Source organism: Rattus norvegicus, chromosome 6 (genome assembly GCF_036323735.1).
Source record: "Rattus norvegicus strain BN/NHsdMcwi chromosome 6, GRCr8, whole genome shotgun sequence".
NCBI classification, from domain to species: domain Eukaryota; kingdom Metazoa; phylum Chordata; class Mammalia; order Rodentia; family Muridae; genus Rattus; species Rattus norvegicus.
The window spans coordinates 60,575,196-60,595,331 of record NC_086024.1 but is presented as its reverse complement, the minus strand read 5'-3'; the positions used below and the strand labels follow the sequence as shown (position 1 = coordinate 60,595,331).

Genomic DNA, 20,136 nt, shown 5'->3' with positions numbered 1-20,136 from the left:
GCTTTAAGGTAGATAGTTTTATTAAAATTTAGTTACTGCTGAAGAGAAATCTATCAACTCAAATGCTAAATGCCTTTAACATTGGGATTTTTTAAAAAGCCAAACTGAAAATTGAGTTAATTGGTTAATAAAACTACTGGATTCCCAGATAATTACTTTACAAAATCTTCTTTGTACTTAGAGGAAAGTAAACAGCGTTATATGCTTTGATTTGATTTTCTAATTCTTAGTCTTGAATTTAAATACGGAGAAGGAGTTGAAATATTCAGCATCTGGGTAGTAAAGGGCAGAGTGGAGGTAAAAAAACAATCAATCGTGAATTTCATAAATCAGTTAATATTTAGACTCCATGAGAATGTTTTCTTATCCCAAACATGAGAGTATTCACCCTGCTATCAGGAGGTCACATTTGCTGTGGCAGTCAAGTGAGAAGGGACACACAGGTGCCTACCAGAAGCTAGAGCCCTGTACATAAACACAAGCCAGTATTACAACTCACCCCAAACAATGTGAGAGAGGAAATGGTGGTTTAAAAAAGATTCTTTCTAGTGGGGGATCTCGGCTCCTAAACATACAGTATTTGCATGACCCTTTTTTTTCTTTTGTCTTGGGTTGAGTCCCTCACCAGGCTTCACTAGGCACCACATCTTTAAACTAATCAAGTAAGGGCTTTCCGAACACAGACTCTCTCGGTGAGCTAAGGAAAGCAGAAGTCCAAGGCCTGCAGTCCCCCTTGGATAATTCACAGACCTCAAGGAGATCATGGAAGAAGCTGCAGGTGTCTTTTTAAGGTAAACACAGGAGAGTGACACAGCTGTAAAAACAGAAGAGTGGAAGTGAGGGTTAATGTTGACTTTGTATAATTTCCTGGAGGGTCTCATGTCTGGGTTCTGTATGTGAGCAGAGACACTGGCAACTCGGAGAGTGTGGATCGCTGTAATTATTCTCGTATTTAATAGTTATAGAATTCGACCAACTAAGACATGCTTATGTGTACAAGATGCAAAATTAGTCTGAATCAGTATAAATTTTCAAATATTATCAGCTTAACTATGGCTTTGAATTCTTTTGCAATAAAAAATCAAATATTAAGATATGAAACTGGAAAATGTATATTTATTAAGTTATGGTTATCTAAACTTTTAAGGTATTTTACCATGTGGTTAATCTCTCTCATATCCAATAAATAAGAATAATATGGTAAAAATTAAAAAAAATCCTCCAAGGAGACATTCAGTATCTCAATATTTGAAACTATAGTAGAAATACTAAAAATATTCCCATATGGGGAAAGAATACAGACTACCAAGAAAGGAGTCCAGTACGAAGAACAAGGTGAGGCAAGAGAGAAACCAAACCCTAATTCAGAAGTAGGGTCATGGTAGCTCTAGTAGATGCTACTGGAGAAAACGTTTGTAAAACCAACTCATATGACCCAAAATGTTGGAGTTGTGTGGCCACTGGCAGCTGAGTTCAAGGAAACCCAGTAAGAAAAGAAAAATTTCAAACTAGGAATAAGAATAGGTACATAGAAATTTCCCCTGGGTACAAATATTAAAAGAATCAGAAAAACTAGAAAAAAATGATAGTCACAAGATGCAAAATACATGCCAGATATGGAAGCAGAGGGGGGGAGGAGGAGGGGGAAGGAGAGAGAGAGGGGGGGGGGAAGGAGAGAGAGAGAGAGAGAGGGAGGGAGAGAGAAAGAGAAAGAAAGAGGGGGGAGTCAGAAGAAGGTAATAAGTTCAAAATCCATACAAGAAGATAACTCTGCCTTTAAAGTGCAACATTAAAATAATATCTGCAGAGAATATAGCACGTATCGTAAGGGGTAGAGGAAAGGTTACCAATTAAAATGCAAAGGATCCCATGTAAGATACACAGTTGAGAATTTGAAAATTCACTAGATACAGAGAGACGTCAATCAAACAAGGGGGAGCAGACATTAGCTCAGTGGAAAATAAAAGTTATTCACCTTGATAAGCCATTGAAAACTTTCCCTTTTAAAATCTTCTTTCCAAATAATATTGCTGAAAGTAAGATTTGAACCTTAAATATCAGTAAGATTCCCTTTGTTAACATTTAAAAGTAGGGATGGGCCTTGAGGTCAGTAGGTCATTAAAAAATCAGATTTTAATTTTGAAACAAATATAGATTTATAGATGTTTCAGTGCCAAAACAAGACCCAATTCGGATTATTCTGCCAATGAGATGTTTCAAAGGTGAGGACCTGCGATGCAGATTTGATCTGGCTTAGCCCACTTTCTTCTATTTTTATAACCATGTCATTTTACCTTACATAGAGACAGTTACGTGCCCACACTTGAATTTAACTGAAAGGTCAGAATTGAGGCACATTATGTAAGGTGAGACTATTTCTATTTTTCTAAAACTTTTTCTCCTTCAAATTTTTTGAAAAATTCTGTCTACGTTTGTTGCTTCATATATTACAATACAAAGTATGTAGTTCTCTGCGCTTTTCTAGAAGTTATTAGACAGAACAAAGTGTATATCTTAATGATTTTTAACTTGGGGCTCCTTCAATCCACCAATTTCAGTTACCTGCTTTTTTAACAATTAATATTAAAGTATAAAGGTGGGAGTTAAAGAGTTGAGTGCCTTGAAAGTTTGTAATCCAATAAAATAGGACATATTCTCATTCTCTCCAAATTTCCTGTAAGAAAAACAGTGGTGAAAAGTATAAATAACAGTTACTCAAACAGAAAGTGACTATAAGACGTCATGGCCCTTTGAGAACTGAGGAGGATTGGTGGCTTTTGTCACTTTTATTCATAATCTATAAGAAATCTGACCAGATGAATGGCCTATTGGTAATACATAGGGTCAATATAAGATGTCTTAATACGAGATGGAAAGAATACTCATCATGTGAGATGGCTCGCAAGTGGCAGAAACTGGGAAAGAAGTGCAGAGTGAATGTTCAGGAGAGATGACAGCCCAGGAGGAACAGGCCTGTCATAGCACAGCTGACCCATGTGACTGACTAAATGATAGCCGCCAGGAAAGGGAAAGGAATCCTCTTACAATCCCAACACAGATAAGCACTTCCCAGGTGACTAGAGCAGGTGTCCACAAAGAAATAAAGCCTGGGTTAAGGAAAGGCCGGTGAAGAAACCGCTTATGTTTATTTCTTCATAATGGGGTAGGCTTTGACCAAAACCTGACATTAAAAGACCGAAGGGGTTATTGGACAAGGGTAGGAAAGAGAAAATAGCCAGAATCGTCATTTTGGTAGACTACTCTTTCCTTTCCTGGATCTTGCAAACAAGGTAGTCACTCTCTCTAACCATCAACAGAAAAGAATCAGAAATACCGATGCCGAGGTAAGCAGTCCATTCGGGGAAATTGGTGGTGATGGGATGTCACCTTAGAGAAGAAATTGCATGCTCTACTCCTCCTTGAAGTGGAGCTCCAGGGCAAAAAGACGTCGTGGCTCATACCCATTCATTTTAATTGGCCAATTATCAGGTACCACGTCGAGAGGCACTCAGTAACCTATGTGTACGATCTGGCAAGTAATCCTGGTGGGTGACTCTACAGAAATGTCTGACTTAAACCAAGGCGTGTGTGTACCATTTTTGGTTAGCTGCCTCAAAGGAAGGTCCAGATTCAATTCTCTCCCTCACTAGTAACTAACTTAGGGTCTGCATTGCATCCTCTTCTGCTTCTTCTAATCACCATGTCTTCCTTTTAGTTCTTGTGCATCTCACGCTTAATATGATATAACCCTCCTGAAAGGAACCGTGTAGTGCATCAGACACTATCAATGTACATCTCACCAAGAATAAATCTAGACACTGAAAATGGAAAAAGAACGTTGGAAATTTATAAATGTACAGATGAAAACAGTTTATAAATTTCAAATTTGTTAGAAACTGATTGATGGGTGAACTTGACTCATCAATGTAGAAAATATCAAGCGTTTCAAAAGAAGTAAAAACACAGAATTCCTGAATAATTTTCTGTTCAGTCAGAGTGATGGCCACCAAATCAGGGGGTCATCATCATCACAAACATTAGCAATGGCCACACCTGAGCAAACTCTCTCTTTGGCTGTCACTTCAAGAGAAGTTCACTGTTTACTTTGGAACGAGAGAGATTTCTACACGTTCTTATGAATACAAAATAAATCTTGAAAGGAAAATACTCCGTGTTTATGAATAATAAATACACATTTAAAGAATTATATTCATAAGGTTTATTCATAACCTAAGCTGGTGTAACTCCTAAATAATCATTGTAAATACTTCTCTTGTGAGAAGTACTATCAAACAGTTACAATTAAATTTAACTAAAACATTTCGTAATTACAGTTCTAATACATTACAGTAATTTTATTTTTATTAAGCAATATGAAAGTTTGGTTTTATTATCCTTACTATCTTCTTGATAGTAAAATTTTAATTCACTTTAATCTTTACTACAATCTGATTAATTTAGTAGCTGAGTATTCAGCACCTGCTGCGGTTATAATGAGTTTTAGAGTTATGGTCATTTGAAGAGTATGCTCTTTCGTTGCAATGTGTACATTTCACCACCAGGGGGAGCTCAGCCACTGCAATTTAATAAGGAGCATTTAGAGCTTAGAAGTTTCCTACCTACAGTACTGCAAAAGAAACACAGATATTGCTTGATTAATAATAGTATACCGAAGCAAGTAATATATATCAGGTATTTGAGAAATCGTGCCATGTAAAAGACTGTTAACGTGATGGTGGAGGGAGGTTGCCATGGAGAAGAGTGTAGATTGTGTGTGTAAATTGTGTGTGTGTGTGTGTGTGTGTGTGTGTGTGTGTGTGTGTGTGTGTGTGATGGGAGTTTGGAATGCGTGGGCATGTGTGGGTATGTGTACTTATGCTCACAAGAGGGGAGAGGGATTTTCACTTCCTGCTTGGAAGATTTGGAAAGTCTACCTCAGAAAGAGGAATAAATACTCTGTCAAACTTTTCAAAGTTTCTGATAACTTCTTGTTAACTCGAAAGAGCTGAGGATAAAACAATTTAGGAGTCATTTGATAGATAAACACAGATAGAATTTCACATCATACCAAACAGACTTCAACATTTCTTATTAAAACTTTTATGAAAGTGGGATGCAGTTTTAGTTAAATTTAATGATAACTTTTTGATTGCTTGATTCTGACAGGTTTTCTTTGTTTTTTTTTTATTTTGGATTTTGGGGGTTTTATTTTTGTTTGGTTTTGTATTTGTTCTTTAAATTTTAATCAAGCTACTTTAAATTAACAAACAATTTAGGCAAGTATAATTACGTCACTACCCAATCAATCTCTCCTCCGAACTCCAGCTTTATGAGAAACAGAATTACCAAACCGTACACTCAAGCTTGTCCTCAGGTCTTCCTCTTTCCAGAAGAGACAGGTAACAGACAATATCCTTGAGGTGGATCACTTCCGGGGAGCACGTATTTGCTGGAGAAGAACGTGGAGGGGTGATGGCACCCTTATTCATCCTCAAACCTGGAAAATATATTTGTACTCACATATTTAAAATATTCACTGTGTTCTCAAATATGAAATGACTAAAGAAAATAGCACTAGATATTGTGAACATATGTGTGTGTTTCTTAAATATAAGACAATCAAATGCACTAGAACACTAATATATTAACTTTCCAGCTATGCTGTGAACGGTGCAAACAGGAGGGAGACTTCCAGAGTCCATTGGCAGGGGCTGAGCCGTCTACCACTGAAGGATGTGAGGGTCAGTTTAACATCCCGGGGCTGTGAGAAAACGGAGACATCATCCAAGGAACCCATGGCTCATCTTTCTTTCTTCGTATTAGTCAGTGACAAATAAAAGTTAACTTGAAAATATCAGAATTTCCCTTTCATAAAAACTGAAAAGGCAATGTCTGTCATATCATGATTTATCCAGTTTAAGTGATTGTTCATAAAATACATATTTATGTCAAGTATTTGCCAGCGAGCGCCATACATAAGAATTCCACTTGCCACCATACTGTCCATGAGTATGAATAAGCAGAATTAAAGAGAAATCGAAATCAGCATGATAGGCACTTTGGCAAAAGGGAGAGCACATGACTGTGAGATTCCAATATGGTCTTCACTTGATGTATGTAGTTCAAGGCCAGCCAGCGAATTATAAGACAGCCAGATCTAAATATTCAAACTTTCTATGTTTTTAAAGTCTTCACAATACTTTCAAAATGTTAAAAATGAATTTTCTACATTTTATTCATTTATATGTTTATCTATTGACTGACCGTATATGTGTGCCTGTGTGTCTACACATGTGTATGTCATGGCACACTTATTCAGATCACAGCAGCATGTTTGCTTGTTGCTTTTGATTCTCCTTCATGTAGGTTGCAGGGCAGAACTCAGATCAAAATAGCTCTAATTGCTGGGCCATCTCACTACTTTTTGAATACCAGGAATCTTAGGAATTGTCTTCTTCTACGACCATTGTAGAGGAATAAAGTATTTGTTCACAGTAATCACAGTGTTCACAGTGTGCTGATGGTCACGTAACAGGAGCTTCACACAGAGGGTTCATCTCCCAGAGAAGCCTTTGAAACCGAATGGTGAACATCTGAAAAGTCCTGAGGAAAACCTCAAGTGTAAACACGGTTTACCTTTGACAAGAAGTATTTGACTAGTGGACTGGATGTCTCGTGGATTCTTAGCCTGACACCAGCTGAGGAAGAATGATTTAAACAAATGCAGTTTGACCAGCTGTCCTTCCTTGGCACGAATCTCCCTGACAGATCTGTTTGCAACTCTGACTTTTTCTGTACTTCCTCTTATCTCATCTGACTAGCTCAGTATTCTCAAAGAGCAACTGTTAGGCTTTACAGAATGTCTTCAATTTTTATCCTTGCTGATGTTGCCTCTAATAACAGATCTCATTTAGAGTGTTTCTATTACCAGGCTGGAAGTACTAACAGGGCCTTTCACACGTCATTTCACTTAATGTTCACGTTAACCTTGTGAGGTCAACTGTATTATCCTCATTTGACAGACGAGAAATATCCTTATGAGTATGGCCCTCCTTGACTTTCACTGTCAGCCACAGAAGTCTTGTCTTCCTCATTCAACCTTGGCAACATAGGCAGTATTTTCCTTTATAGACACTGTGGAAAGGAAAGGGACTTACACCTCAACCTAGACACACACAAGTACAATTTGTGGCTCTTTTAGGAACACAAATATTTTCTATGGTAACTTACATTGGTTCTATTACTTCTTGTTTCATTTCTAAAATTTCACCAGGGACACTTTCACCTGAATCTACTGCACAAAGCCCCTCCTGTGAGACACTCTTCACTTCCTCCCTCCCCTCTTACCATGGCGAGTCATTACACACCAACTCTTACTTTCAATCACAGTTATCAATGAGATCTACATTTTTAAATTAATTTTCTTCACAATGCAAGGAACACTACATACACAATACAAACTAATTATTCTTTTTACTCCAAAGGAAGAAAAAAACAAGGCAATGATAATACTGAGCTTCAAATAGTTTCCAAGTTAATTGTAACTGGTCAACTAAAGCTCAGCCAGCTGCAGAAATCAGGGCTTCTAACTTATTATAGAAGGGACTATGATGTTGACCTTTGAAGTGACCATAATTCCAGATTTGGAGCACAAAACAATAAATTACAGTCATAAACTTTGACATGAGTCATCCAGCTGGGGAGCTAACCCTTTTCCAAATGCCCAGCCCAGGGTCCCGAAATGATGTAATCCACTCAATTCTTTAACACAAAATCTTCAAATAGAACAAGGGAGAAAGGAAGAAACACTGTCTAATTTATTTAAAATAAAGTCAAATTGTACATTTCTTCTTCAAGAGTTATGGTATTTGTCTTTTCATTTTCATGATAACTATTTTAAAAGTAAAATATGGGGACTCTGAGGGTCACACAATTTCCATTTCGTTTGTCTGTACTGTGTATATTGTGAAAAAGTCTATAAACATTCACTTCAGTCATAACACTTTATGGGAAATATGTTTTGTTATGAATATAAAGTTTATGTCCCATGTAATTCCCGTATTTAAAATGTGCAGCTCAATGGTCTTTTGCCTGTTCAAAGAGTTGGGCAACCATTGCTACCATCAACATTATATTTGTATCTTTGTCCAAATACCTGTCCCCCTCTGCTCAGTTCCAGGCATCTGGTCATCTACTTTCTGTCTCCACAGACATTTAGCAACAATTTTGAATGAAAATGTGATTATTACTGTGTTTGCTCAAAGATAAGTAAACATTCCTGTCTTTATGCTGACAGTATTTTGTTAGTAAGAGCTTTAATGTGCATTTGTCATCATCATTGTATTTTACATGCTTTAAGTGAAAGAATTTGTTCAAATATGCATATTTGTACAGAGGAATGCTAAGAAAAGTTTCCAAAAGACTAATTAAAATGAATTGAAGTGCTAAGATCTGTTCTCTTTATAATTATTCACAGGGTTTATCTGAGTAAAGTTAAATTTTTAAGACGAATTTTGACAAAAATTGAAGTATACAATATTAATGTTCTAAGTCTATATTTGTGAAGATTATGTGTGTGTGTTGTGTGTGTGTTTGTGTAAATTAAAAATATAATAGAGAAAGAAAGACCTCAGTTTAAATCCTGTATACCCTCTTCATTATTCACAAACCCTCACTATCAACATCTCTCTATAGTTCCTACCTTTGGTGTTGCCTAGTCCTGTGCCAACTGGACCCACAAACTAGAGTTATCCAAAAAGAGGAAAATTCAATTGAGAATGGTATCCATATCATTCAGCTTTGAGTGTTTTTTTAAATAGTGATTTATTTGGGGGAAGGTAGCCTATTGTTCATGCTGTCGTCCTTGGGCTGGTGGTTCAGGTTTCTATAGGAAAGCAGAATGAGCAAGCCACAGGAGCAAGCTAGTAAGCAGCATGGCCGCTGTATCAGCTCCTGTTTCCACAATGCTGCCCTTTTTAAGTTCCTGCCATGGCTTCCTCCAGTGACTGATGATTGTAGTGTGTGTGGAAGTGTAAGCCCAATAAACCCTTTCCTTGCCAACTTGCTCTCCATTCATTGTGATTTGTTCCAACAATAGAAACTGTGTCTAACACAATGACCTAACATGGGCATCCCATTCCCATGCCTCTTTAATCTAACAATTACTTTCACTATTTGTGTTGAAATTCAGCGGGAATTAAATGGTAGTTTGATACTCAAAAGAGCTTCTCTCACTTGATAGCATGTGACTTAGGTCCCTTCATGTGTTTTTATGAGTTAATTGTTTCTTTTTGCGATAAGTAACATTCTTTAATCCACAACAGAATTGAATAAAGTTGAAGTGATTAATACAAGAAAGTGATTAATTGACCAGTTTTATTTCTATTCCCAAGACCACTATATGGCCATACTTAGGAAATAAAAAAGTCATCAGTCATAGTTTTACTTCCTGAAAGCAGGCATTGGGCATTAATCTTTCTTCATAGTGGTCATATTTACAGTTTAAACATTAACCTTATTATCTTTCCCAAGCCTACCTGGAGGTATTTCCTATCACTTATTTCCTTCTGTTTGGTAGAGTTCTCTAAGATCCTTTTACAATGTTGCATTAACCATTCACGAGGAGAGAAATGACACATAACAATAGAGAAGTGTGGCTTTGTCTGTGATCAGGGATATTAACCTAGGTGATAAATCGAGTCCAACAGGACAAAATTACTCAATAAAGTTCTCACAAACTGAATCCAAGAACACAGAAAATGATACCAGGGATGTAGGGGTGGTTCAATATATGGAAATCCATCAACATAATCCACTATATAAAGAAACTCAAAAAAAGAAATAACCACATGATTATCTCATCAGATGCTGAGAAAGGATTTGACAAAATTCAACACCCCTTCATGTTAAAAGTCTTGGAAAGATCAGGAATTCAAGGCCCATACCTATCATAGTAAAGCAATATAGAGCAAAGCAGTAGCTAACATTAAACTAAATGGAGAGAAACTTAAAGCAATCCCATTAAAATCAGGGTCTAGACAAGGCTGCCCACTCTCTCCCTACCTTTTCAATATAGTTCTTGAAGTTCTAGCCAGAGCAATCAGACAACAAAAGGAGGTCAATGGGATACAAATTGGAAAGGAAGAAAGGAAAGTATCACTATTTGCAGATGATATGATAGTATACTTAAGTGACCCCAAAAATTTCACCAGAGAGCTCCTAAATCTGATAAACAACTTAAGCAAAGTGGCTAGATATAAAAAGAACTCAAACAAATCAATAGCCTTCCTCTACTCAAAGGATAAACAGGCTGAGAAAGAAATTAGAGAAACAACAAACTTCACAATAGTCACAAATAATATAAAATATCTTGGTGTTACTCTAACCAAGCAAAGGAAAGATCAGTATGACAAGAATTTCAAGTCTCTGGAGAAAGAAATTGAAAAAGATCTCAGAAGATGGAAAGATCTTCCATGCCTATGGATTGGCAGGATTAACATTAAAAAGGGCCATCTTGCCAAAAAAAAAAAAAAAAAACCTACAGATTCAATGCAATCCCCATCAAAATTCCAATTCTTCACAGAGTTAGAAAGAACTATTTTCAAATTCATTTGGAATAACAAAAAAATCCAGGATAGCAAAAACTATCCTCAACAGTAAAAGAACTTCTGCGGAATCACCACCTCTGACCTCAAGCAGTGCAATCATGATAAAAAAAAAAAACCTGCATGGTGTTGGTACAGAGACAGGCAGGTAGATCAATGGAATGGAATTGAAGACCCAGAAATGAACCCACACATCTATGGTATCTTGACTTTGACAAGGAGCTAAAACCATCCAGTAGAAAAATAGTATTTTCAACAAATGGTGCTGGTTCACTTGGTGGTCAGCATGTAGGAGAATACAAATTGAACCATTCTTATCACCCTGTACAAAGCTTAATCCAAGTGGATCGAGGACCTCCACATAAAACAAGATATGCTGAAACTAATAGAAGAGAAAGTGGGGAAGAACCTTAAACACATGGACATAGGGGAAAATTTCCTGAATAGAACACCAATGGCTAGTGCTCTAAGATCAAGAATCGACAAATGGGACTTCATAAAATTGCTTCTGTAAACCAAGGAAACTCTCAGTAGGACAAAATGGCAACCAACAGATTGGGAAAAGATCTTTACCAATCCTACATCTAATAGAGGGCTAATATCCAATATATACAAAGAACTCAAGAAGTTAGGCTACAGAGATCCAAATAACTCTATTAAAAATTGGGGTACAGAGCTAAACATAGAATTCTCAGCTGAGGAATACTGAATGGCTGAGAAGTACCTAAAGAAATGTTCAACATCCTTATTCATCAGGGAAATGCAAATCAAAACAACCTTGAGATTCTACCTTACACCAGTCAGAATGGCTAAGGTTAAAAACCCAGGTGACAACAGTTGCTGGTGAGGATGTGGAGAAAGAGGAAGAGTCCTTCATTGTTGGTGGGATTGTAAGCTGGTACAACCACTCTGGAAATCAGTCTGCCAGTTCCTTAGAGAACTGGACATAGTCTTACCTGAAGACTCAGCTGTACCACTCCTGGGCATACACCCAGAATAATAATAATTTGAACTTCAAGAGTATTTCTCTTAGATAGTGCCATTGTACATACAGGTTTACATGTATATATTTATGACTATTTGTTCTCAGAGCTGTAATTATAAAAACAGCATTAGTAAACATAAATGACAATTATACTACATTCTAACAACATGGCGTTCAGTATGCTCTCACAGATACATATATATTCTAGGAAAAGCTTAATGGATATGTCTTTATAACTTGTTTCTGTTGTCTCTTACGGAGGATTAATCTCAGGACCTCAGACACGCTAGTGAGCACTTACCCTTTACTACCTATTACAAAGGAAGTGAGTGTGTGTGTGTGTGTGTGTGTGTGTGTGTGTGTGTATTTGGACATGATGTCTGGGTTAGCAACTGACATGAGCTGTTTTTGTCAATCTCTCCCATCACATCGTTTGAGAAACAAACTCTCAATACACCCAGAGTTCGCAGGCTTGGCAAGATTGGCTAGCTAGCAAACCCCTAGGATCTTCCTGTCTCTGATTCTCACCTATGGTTATAGGTACAGCAATGCCTACCACTTATGTGGCTGCTGTCGATCAAATCCAGATATGCAGACTTGGAGAGCTTGCACTTAAAGCCCGAGTTATCTCCTTAACCTCTCAAGGTTCAAGTGTTTAATAAATGAGTTTTGTTTGCTTTGACTATTTCATGTATTTTGTCGACTCATTTTATTTTGTGTGAAACAGGATATTTGGAAGCCCAGGGTGCCTATCCAGCTAGCCAGATTACTGGGATTAGCCTGGCCTTCCATTCTCTATCTCTAATGTGATGAGTGAACTCACAGGTTTCACACGGCAGGCTCAGATAACATATGGATTTTTAATGAACAGTAAATAAATGTCTGCCTCAGTTTTTGTGGTTTTCTAGCAATTTTATTTCAGATGACAGATGCACTTTTATTTTTATTTCTTTCCTTCAGCATTTCAATGGAAATATGTGATACTACTTATGTTGCTAAATCTATAAGGTAATATAGCATTAGAAGTTAAAAATTTTCTATTTTTTATTCTGTTAATATGAGGAAATTCATAAGTCTTATAGAGCAATTTATTGAAGAGTATGATACTATTTCTAATCCTGACAGTGATGGTCATGTTGATTGCCACAAACAGGAAAAAATAAATACAGTACTGTGTATTGACATAGTACTGTAGTTTATCTTATTAGTCTTACACTTAACCCCTTAAAATGCAAAATATACTTGTCCTAGTATAATAATGTAGTTATTTTTATTTTTACTGCTTAAAACCAGCAGGAAAATGGGTACAATAATAAACAAATATAAAATGTTATTTCCCATAATGTGGGGCTAAACAGAGGAAAAGTCTGAAACCAGTGACAAGGACAAGACAAATCCCTCTGCTTTTATTGGTATAAATATGGAAGAAACAATACAAATTATAGAATCTTAATAAGCAGTAAACAATAAGATATGCAGGCATGTTTGGGTTGAGCACAGAGATCACTTTGAAGGAGTGGCGCTAACATACCTCTGCCTGTTGGTTCCAACATTTTTGCAGGGTGGTTATATTTGAACTCATTGTTTCTTTTGGGCAATGGGAAGTTTGAAAGTCAGTAGGTAATGCTAACTCCTGGTCACAGAGATGCATAGGATTCAGCTATCAATGACATAACATCTAATTCTGAACTTTGGGTTCAATTCTAAAAACTAGATCCTGTCCTGTACCAGCTGGCATGTGGGAGCTAGAAACAAGAAGACCAAGAGTACAAGACCTGTCTTAACAACATTGGAAGTTTAAGGGTCACACTGAGTCACATGAGACCCTGTCCCAAACTAAACAAAATGAAACTCCTACAATGATAGAAATGTTCTCACTTTCTATTCCTCAGGACATAAAGTACATAGTAATTTTGACAAGATCCAAGTTAGTGAATGAAAATGGAATTTCTGCTTCATTTTCTTTAAATTCAAGGGCCTAACAGTACTCAATAGCTGCCTTATAATATATTGTTTCACACGGTGTGGATTTGGAAGCCAGAGGGTGACATCCATTGTTTTTCCAAAAATTCTCTTGTGTATTTTGAGACAGAAACTTTCTCACTTAAGCTGGAACTTGGAGATTCAGATAGTTTGACCAGCAAGCACCAAGGGTTATTAGTCTATGACTTGGTAGTATACATAGATAACTGAAGAATGTTTACTAAAGCCTGTCATGGTGCTATCGACCTGCAATTTCAGCAACTTTCTAGGGAGGAGGTCATGGCTCTAGGTTAGTTTGAACTACAAAATGAGTCCCTGACTGTAAACTCCACCACCACCAAAAGGAAAAAAGAAAATCAAGAAAAACTAATTTGGATTGCTTACTCATTACCTTGATATTAAAATCAGAAAGTACTTGTTAAACACGCGATTGAAATAAATTTTAATAACATTATTTAAACTCATGGCTTCGCTTTCAGAATGCATGACAAAAAATTGAAGTCAAAGAGAGATTTGATCAAGATGTGTGCAAAACCAAAACACTAGACTACAGTGTGTTCAATGAGTAATGATAATAAGCTGTCATTTGTTGAGTATTTATAGTGTATTCACATTTATTTTGAAGATTTCTATATATTTTTATATTCTTTAAATCCAATGAAATAGAAACATTCATTATTCCCATTAACAAAACAGAGATTAAAAAAGATTATATGAGTACAATTCAGATGGCATTCTGTACTTTAGGCATATTTATGTGGGGAGAGGGAAATTAAGATATAGATAGATAGAAAGATAGATAGATAGATAGATAGATAGATAGATAGATAGATAGATAGATAGATAGATAGATAGACAGTCAGACAGACAGATAGATAGATAGATAGATGATAGACTCTGTCTCTTGACTCTCAATAAATATTGTAAGATACATTGACTAATCTAAAGACATTTCGAGGAAAATAAAGAGGTGTAGCCACAGCAGAGCATCCTAAACTTTCATCCTCTACATTGACCATGCCTTGTACCAGCCAATATTATGCATTTGGGAATGAGTGCAAAAATATATTTTTGTACTCATACTTATATGTATGCTCATATATTAACAAAAATTTTATCCAAGTTGGTTGCAGTGGTTATGAATGATTTATCTATACTTTTAAGATAGATATAAATGTTGCAGACTTCTTGAAAACATAAATCTGAGTTAATACGCAGGGCATTTACATTAAGCATTTAAAAGTGGCTATTGAATTGTGACAATAAAGTAGTGCTGACTGCCAGTTTCAACTCCCTACTTCTACAGAGGGCTTGTTGTCATGGGAGAAAGCAAGTTTTCACTATATTTCTATTTTTTTTTCTAGCTACTGTGAGATAAAGCTGCATACCTCTCCTAGTTATATGATAAGCGGTTGGATCTGGGCACCTGCACCATCAACTGTATTATTTGCTTTCACTAAGACATTACAATCTCTCCAAGTTTTTTTGAACCTGGAAGTACAAGAATATTAAGATAAAGCTGCCGTTTAACATATAATCATTTAGGTTCAAATATTTTTGAAAACATTTATTCTGGGAAGACTAAATTTATATCAAAGTATTAACATTTTGAAGACTTATTCCTAGAGAAAAGTCAGAGAGATATTTATTTTTTAATTGAAAACCCAACTTAGTAATCATGACAAAAAAGAACTCTTCTTTAACTGATGGGTAAGTTTTATTGGTTGCAGGATGAAATATTTGTTGAAGTAAAATGAAGTCACATTATAGCTATCACAACTGCGGGCAATTACAAGTGTGAACACAGTGCTTAAGCAATGTGAGATGTGTAAAGGTTTATATAATTAAAGGAATTCCCTAGTGACTGCAAATCCTTGGATGTTTTTCCAAGAGCATTTGTGTGCCAGTTTCAAAGCGTATTGCCTTATAAAGAACAGCTATATTAATATCAATATCTGCAGCACTGTAGTTTAAATGCTGTTTGTGTGCCAGAAATCTTGTTCACTGTCATACAAAACTGAATGTCTGTGCAGTTCGGAGTGAGGAGACCCTGTCTCCCATTGGTTCACTTCTAGAAACTCAAGTAGTTCATTAGACATAAAAGATCTACGAAGTTTCTTCATAATGCAACACACAAACACACATACATGCACACACACACACACACACACACACACACACACGCACGCACATATGCGTACACAACAACAAACCACAAGACAATAGTACACCTCTTATATCACTGTGTTTTTCCTAAGGACATTATTAAAAGCTACTTTTCTACATGTAGCTACCTCTAGTTGTATAATTAATTTTCTGTTCTTACTTTATTAGCTTCCTTTTTAAAACATTGATTTCTTTTCTCCTTTTCAGTCAACAACAGGCATTGTATAGCTCTTTTTGACTTCGTGGAAAACATGAAATGTTTTACTCTTGGCATTGACACATGTTGATGCTCATAATTTAAAAACTTCACCTGATAAAGTACTGCACGCCAATTGAGCAGCAAAAATACCGAGACCGGAAAATGTACATTGACTTTTGCCAATTAACATGCATGTGTGTATTATTTCTCTCAATATGAAATATCCTCAGTACCTTTTATTGCTTCAGACTCACTCTTCACATCTTTCATATCAGTGCAGCATGATTACTTCAGGCTTAAAATCCTGCAATGATCTTTAATTTCACTTGGAGAGGAGTTATAACTGTGACAAGGAGATCTGCTCCACACCTGGTCTTGGCTCCCACTCTGTCCCTTTCCAACACTCACAGCTTCCACTCTACCTCCCACAGCATCCCCAACTCCTCTTTTCTCTCTTCACCAGCATCATTTCTCTCTCTGTTTGGCACCCTGACCTTGGGTTTGCTCCTGTGTGCGCTGCTGCCAACAGGTGCCACTTAACCAAGAATAAGCCAGCGTGCCAAGTGATCGTGGTCTTTAACTTAGAAAATTAGAGGGTCAAATTGCCCTTTCTTCTTACAAATTCTCTTGGGCATTTCATTAACTTGGTGGAAAACTGACTTCTGCAAATTGTAAATAACTGGAAAATGGCTGCTGTGTTGGTCACTTGCATTGCCAGGGCAACTTGTAGGGTAAGGGGTATGTTTTACATTATTAAGTTTTATCAAAGAGTTGAAGGATATCTTTAGATGCATGCAATTAGGAGAATTTTCTAATATCCGTTTTTAAAACAAACTAAGATATGTGTTTGAAATACCGCAGTTTCCCTTTTTAGATCCTTGCTCACGCTTTCACACTAGTGCTCTGTCCTCCTTATCCAGATAGACACTGTTAACTCTGTTGTACACAGCGGACTACAGTCATGCTGGAGGAATCCTGAGAATGGGAGAATAGTTGTCTCCAGGAAAAGGTACACTAGGTAATTATCCAAATTCAAGTGCTTAGCCATGAAAACATGTGTAGTAGTTAACATTATACAAACTGAGCTGCCTATACTTAGAAATATATATATATATATATGGGGGACTGTTTGGAGGGAGAAAGGCAGTAGAGAAACAATGTAAATTTAAACTTAAAAGTTACCAACAGCAAAATCAAAACCACAATTTCAGGGCATTGGGAATGCTCAGCTGTGTGATCTGAGCTCAGTACTCCGCACCCATAAAAAGAAAATTTGCCTACCAGGTGTTTTAGTTAGGACTTTATTGATGTAAAGAGACACCATGGCAAAGGCAGCTCTGATAAAGGACATTTAATCAGGGTTGGTTTACAGTTTCAGAGATTCAGTCCATTATCATCATGGTAGGAAGCAGGCAGAGGTGGTGCTGGAGAAGGACCTGAGAGATGACTATCTTGATTTGAAGGCAGCTAAGAGAGGATTCTCACCCACAGTGACCCACTTCCTCCAACAAGGCCACACCTATTTCAACAAGGTTATAGCTCCTAATAGTGCCACTTCCCATGGGGCAAGTATATTCAAGCCAACTCACCATATAATTACTAGGTAGTTCAGTGGAATCAATTATTTTTCGGTGCAGTAAGGGACTGACATAAAGGCTAATATTGAAAGCAATTGAGAAAGAAAATATACAAGAACCACTGCCTCATCCCCAACACACACAGAACAATCTCAGATTGTCCTTGCATTAGTAAGATGCCTGGCATCTTAGTTAAAAGCACCCTTTTTTCTTCTTTCCATATCATGAAGTTACGATTAGATCACTGAGTTGATTGCAGTGAAATTGGTCACTTAATTTCATACCTTCATCCTTTATTTTAAAGGGACTTTGGCTTCCCTGAAATGTCCCTCGCATGGAGATTTAATGCATATATTAATGAAGGTATAGCATGAGCACTTAAGTAACACAAACTTTCAATTAACTATATGACCGTGCTGTAAAACTGTTAGAGAAATTTTATGCTTTCCAGCATAAAATGACTAAGAAACAACAAAACTTCCACAGTTACTCGTGACTTCTATTCATCGTTGTGGAGTCTATATTTTATACCTTGTTCACCTTACAAGAACAGGCAGAGTGTGTATCCAAATAAGTTGGTAAGCTATATTAACTTTTCTTTTAATGTCTACAGTACTTAAAATATAGCAGTTATGTCTAACTGCTATTAACAGATGCCTGTAATAAAAAAATACGTGACAATAATTTTCAGTGTCTTTATGGAGTTGGCACAAATTATGAAGGCAACGGTCAAGAATGCTATGAGAGGAATGTCCTCTGCAAAGGTGCCAGTTTTCTTCCCAAGGACATAATGAAGTTTTGACACAATGTACTGGCTGATTTTGTGCACCAACTTGACACAACATGGAGTTATCACAGAGACAGGAAATACCCTGGAGGAAATACCTCCATGAGACCCAGCTGTAAGGCATTTTCTCAATTAGCGATCAAGGTTGGGAGATCTCATAGTGGGTGATGCCATCCCTGGGCTGGTAGTCTGTGGTTCTATAAGAGAGCAAGCTGAGCAAGCCAGGGGAAGCAAGCCAGTAAGTAACATCCTTCCATGGCCTCTGCATCACCTCTAGCTTCCTGACCTGCTTGATAGAGTTCCAGTCCTGACTTCCTTTGAGGATGAACAGCAATATGGAAATGTAAGCTGAATAACACCTTCCTTCCCAACCTGCTTTTTGGTGACCATGATTTTGTAGGAAAGGAAACCCTGACTAAAACACACCATAATGATTATTTAGTTTCCAGTATTCAATCCACTGTGTCAGACAATTACAGTGAATCTTTGGCTGAGTCATGAAGGAGAGACTTAGATATTTCTATAGAGTAAAGGCAAAATAATAATCATATAAGAAAGTATTGACCATGTGTATGACATCACATATGTTTCTTCTCATGTGGAGCAGTTCTGAGCATTTCTGGCTGGGGAGCTCTTAGACTGCAGAAGTCATACTACTACAACTATTTCACTAAGTGAATGGTAAAAAGATGCTTTCTAAATGTGTACTTCTATACCTGTAGATTAGTTAAATTCCCTGTCCACATCTGAGAAGTTTCTTTGTGCAGTGGATGGTGGCTATTACAATGGCCCACAATTTGTTTAAATGTCCAAATACAGAAAATCAGTGTCTATTGTGTACTTATCAATAAATGGGGGGACACTCCTACTGAGAGAGAGAGAGGGAGAGAGAGAGAGAGAGAGAGAGAGAGAGAGAGAGAGAGAGAGAGAGACTACTCAGATGTGGTCAGGGAATTTAACTAATCTACAGGTAGAGATGTGCACCTTCAGAAGACACCTTGTTACCATTCATTTAGCAAAGTAGTTGTAGTAGTATTACTTTTGGAGTCTAAGAGCTCCACAACCAGAAATTCTCAGAACTGCTCGACATGAAAAGACACATGTCTGACATCTATTTATATCTCTCAAATTCATGGAATATTTTAATATTTGGAAAACAGGGTAGAAAGACGGTAAAATAAGTTTGTAAAGGGTTGAAAAGTACTAAGGTGAACGTGACCTTTAGACATGACAGGATAGTTACGCTTATGAGCCCACAGCAAGCCAGACATGGTGGCATATTCCTTTAATCTCAACACTGAGAAGGCAGAGACAGGCAGACAGGCAGACCGCTATACATTAGAGGTGAGCCTGCTCTATATAGTGAGACACTATCTCAATGACAAAACCTAGTCATCAATTAAAAAACCTCAGTTCACAGGATCCTGCACAAGACTTATACACAGTTAAAACAGAATTTTTGATTCTGTTTTGGAGGATGAACACAAGAGACCAAGCTCCTAGCTGAAGAGCTATTGATAATTGATAGCTCTGTGGGGAGGCAAACACCAATATTTTAAGCATGTGGTCTCTAGTATGTTGACCATATTCCAGTGACTGCACACCCATACACATATCACAGCACTAGTGTGACTCTGTGAGTGCTAATGGCTCATGGTGATGAGGATGAGGATGATGAAGAGGATGGTGATGATGAAGAAGATAAGTAGGACAGAAGGGGACACGAAGTTAAGACTGTGGAGGTGGATTTGAGAGGATTTAAAATGGCCACTGCCAGTGATTGAGTATGAGTACATTATATTCATGTATGAAATTCTCAAAGAATTCCCAAAGAA

The 20,136-nt window shown here is 37.0% G+C and overlaps 1 protein-coding gene across 12 annotated transcripts in view; it reads right to left on the bottom strand.

Annotated features, from left to right (window-relative positions):
- The window catches only part of Dgkb (diacylglycerol kinase, beta), a 756,320-nt gene that overhangs the window by 529,089 nt on the left and 207,095 nt on the right, over positions 1 to 20,136 (bottom strand). For all 12 annotated transcript variants that reach the window (XM_063262362.1, XM_017594328.3, XM_063262364.1 and 9 more), the window contains one exon: positions 5,357 to 5,497. In XM_063262362.1, the coding sequence (XP_063118432.1) occupies positions 5,357 to 5,497 (141 nt within the window). The remainder of the gene's footprint in view (positions 1 to 5,356; positions 5,498 to 20,136) is intronic.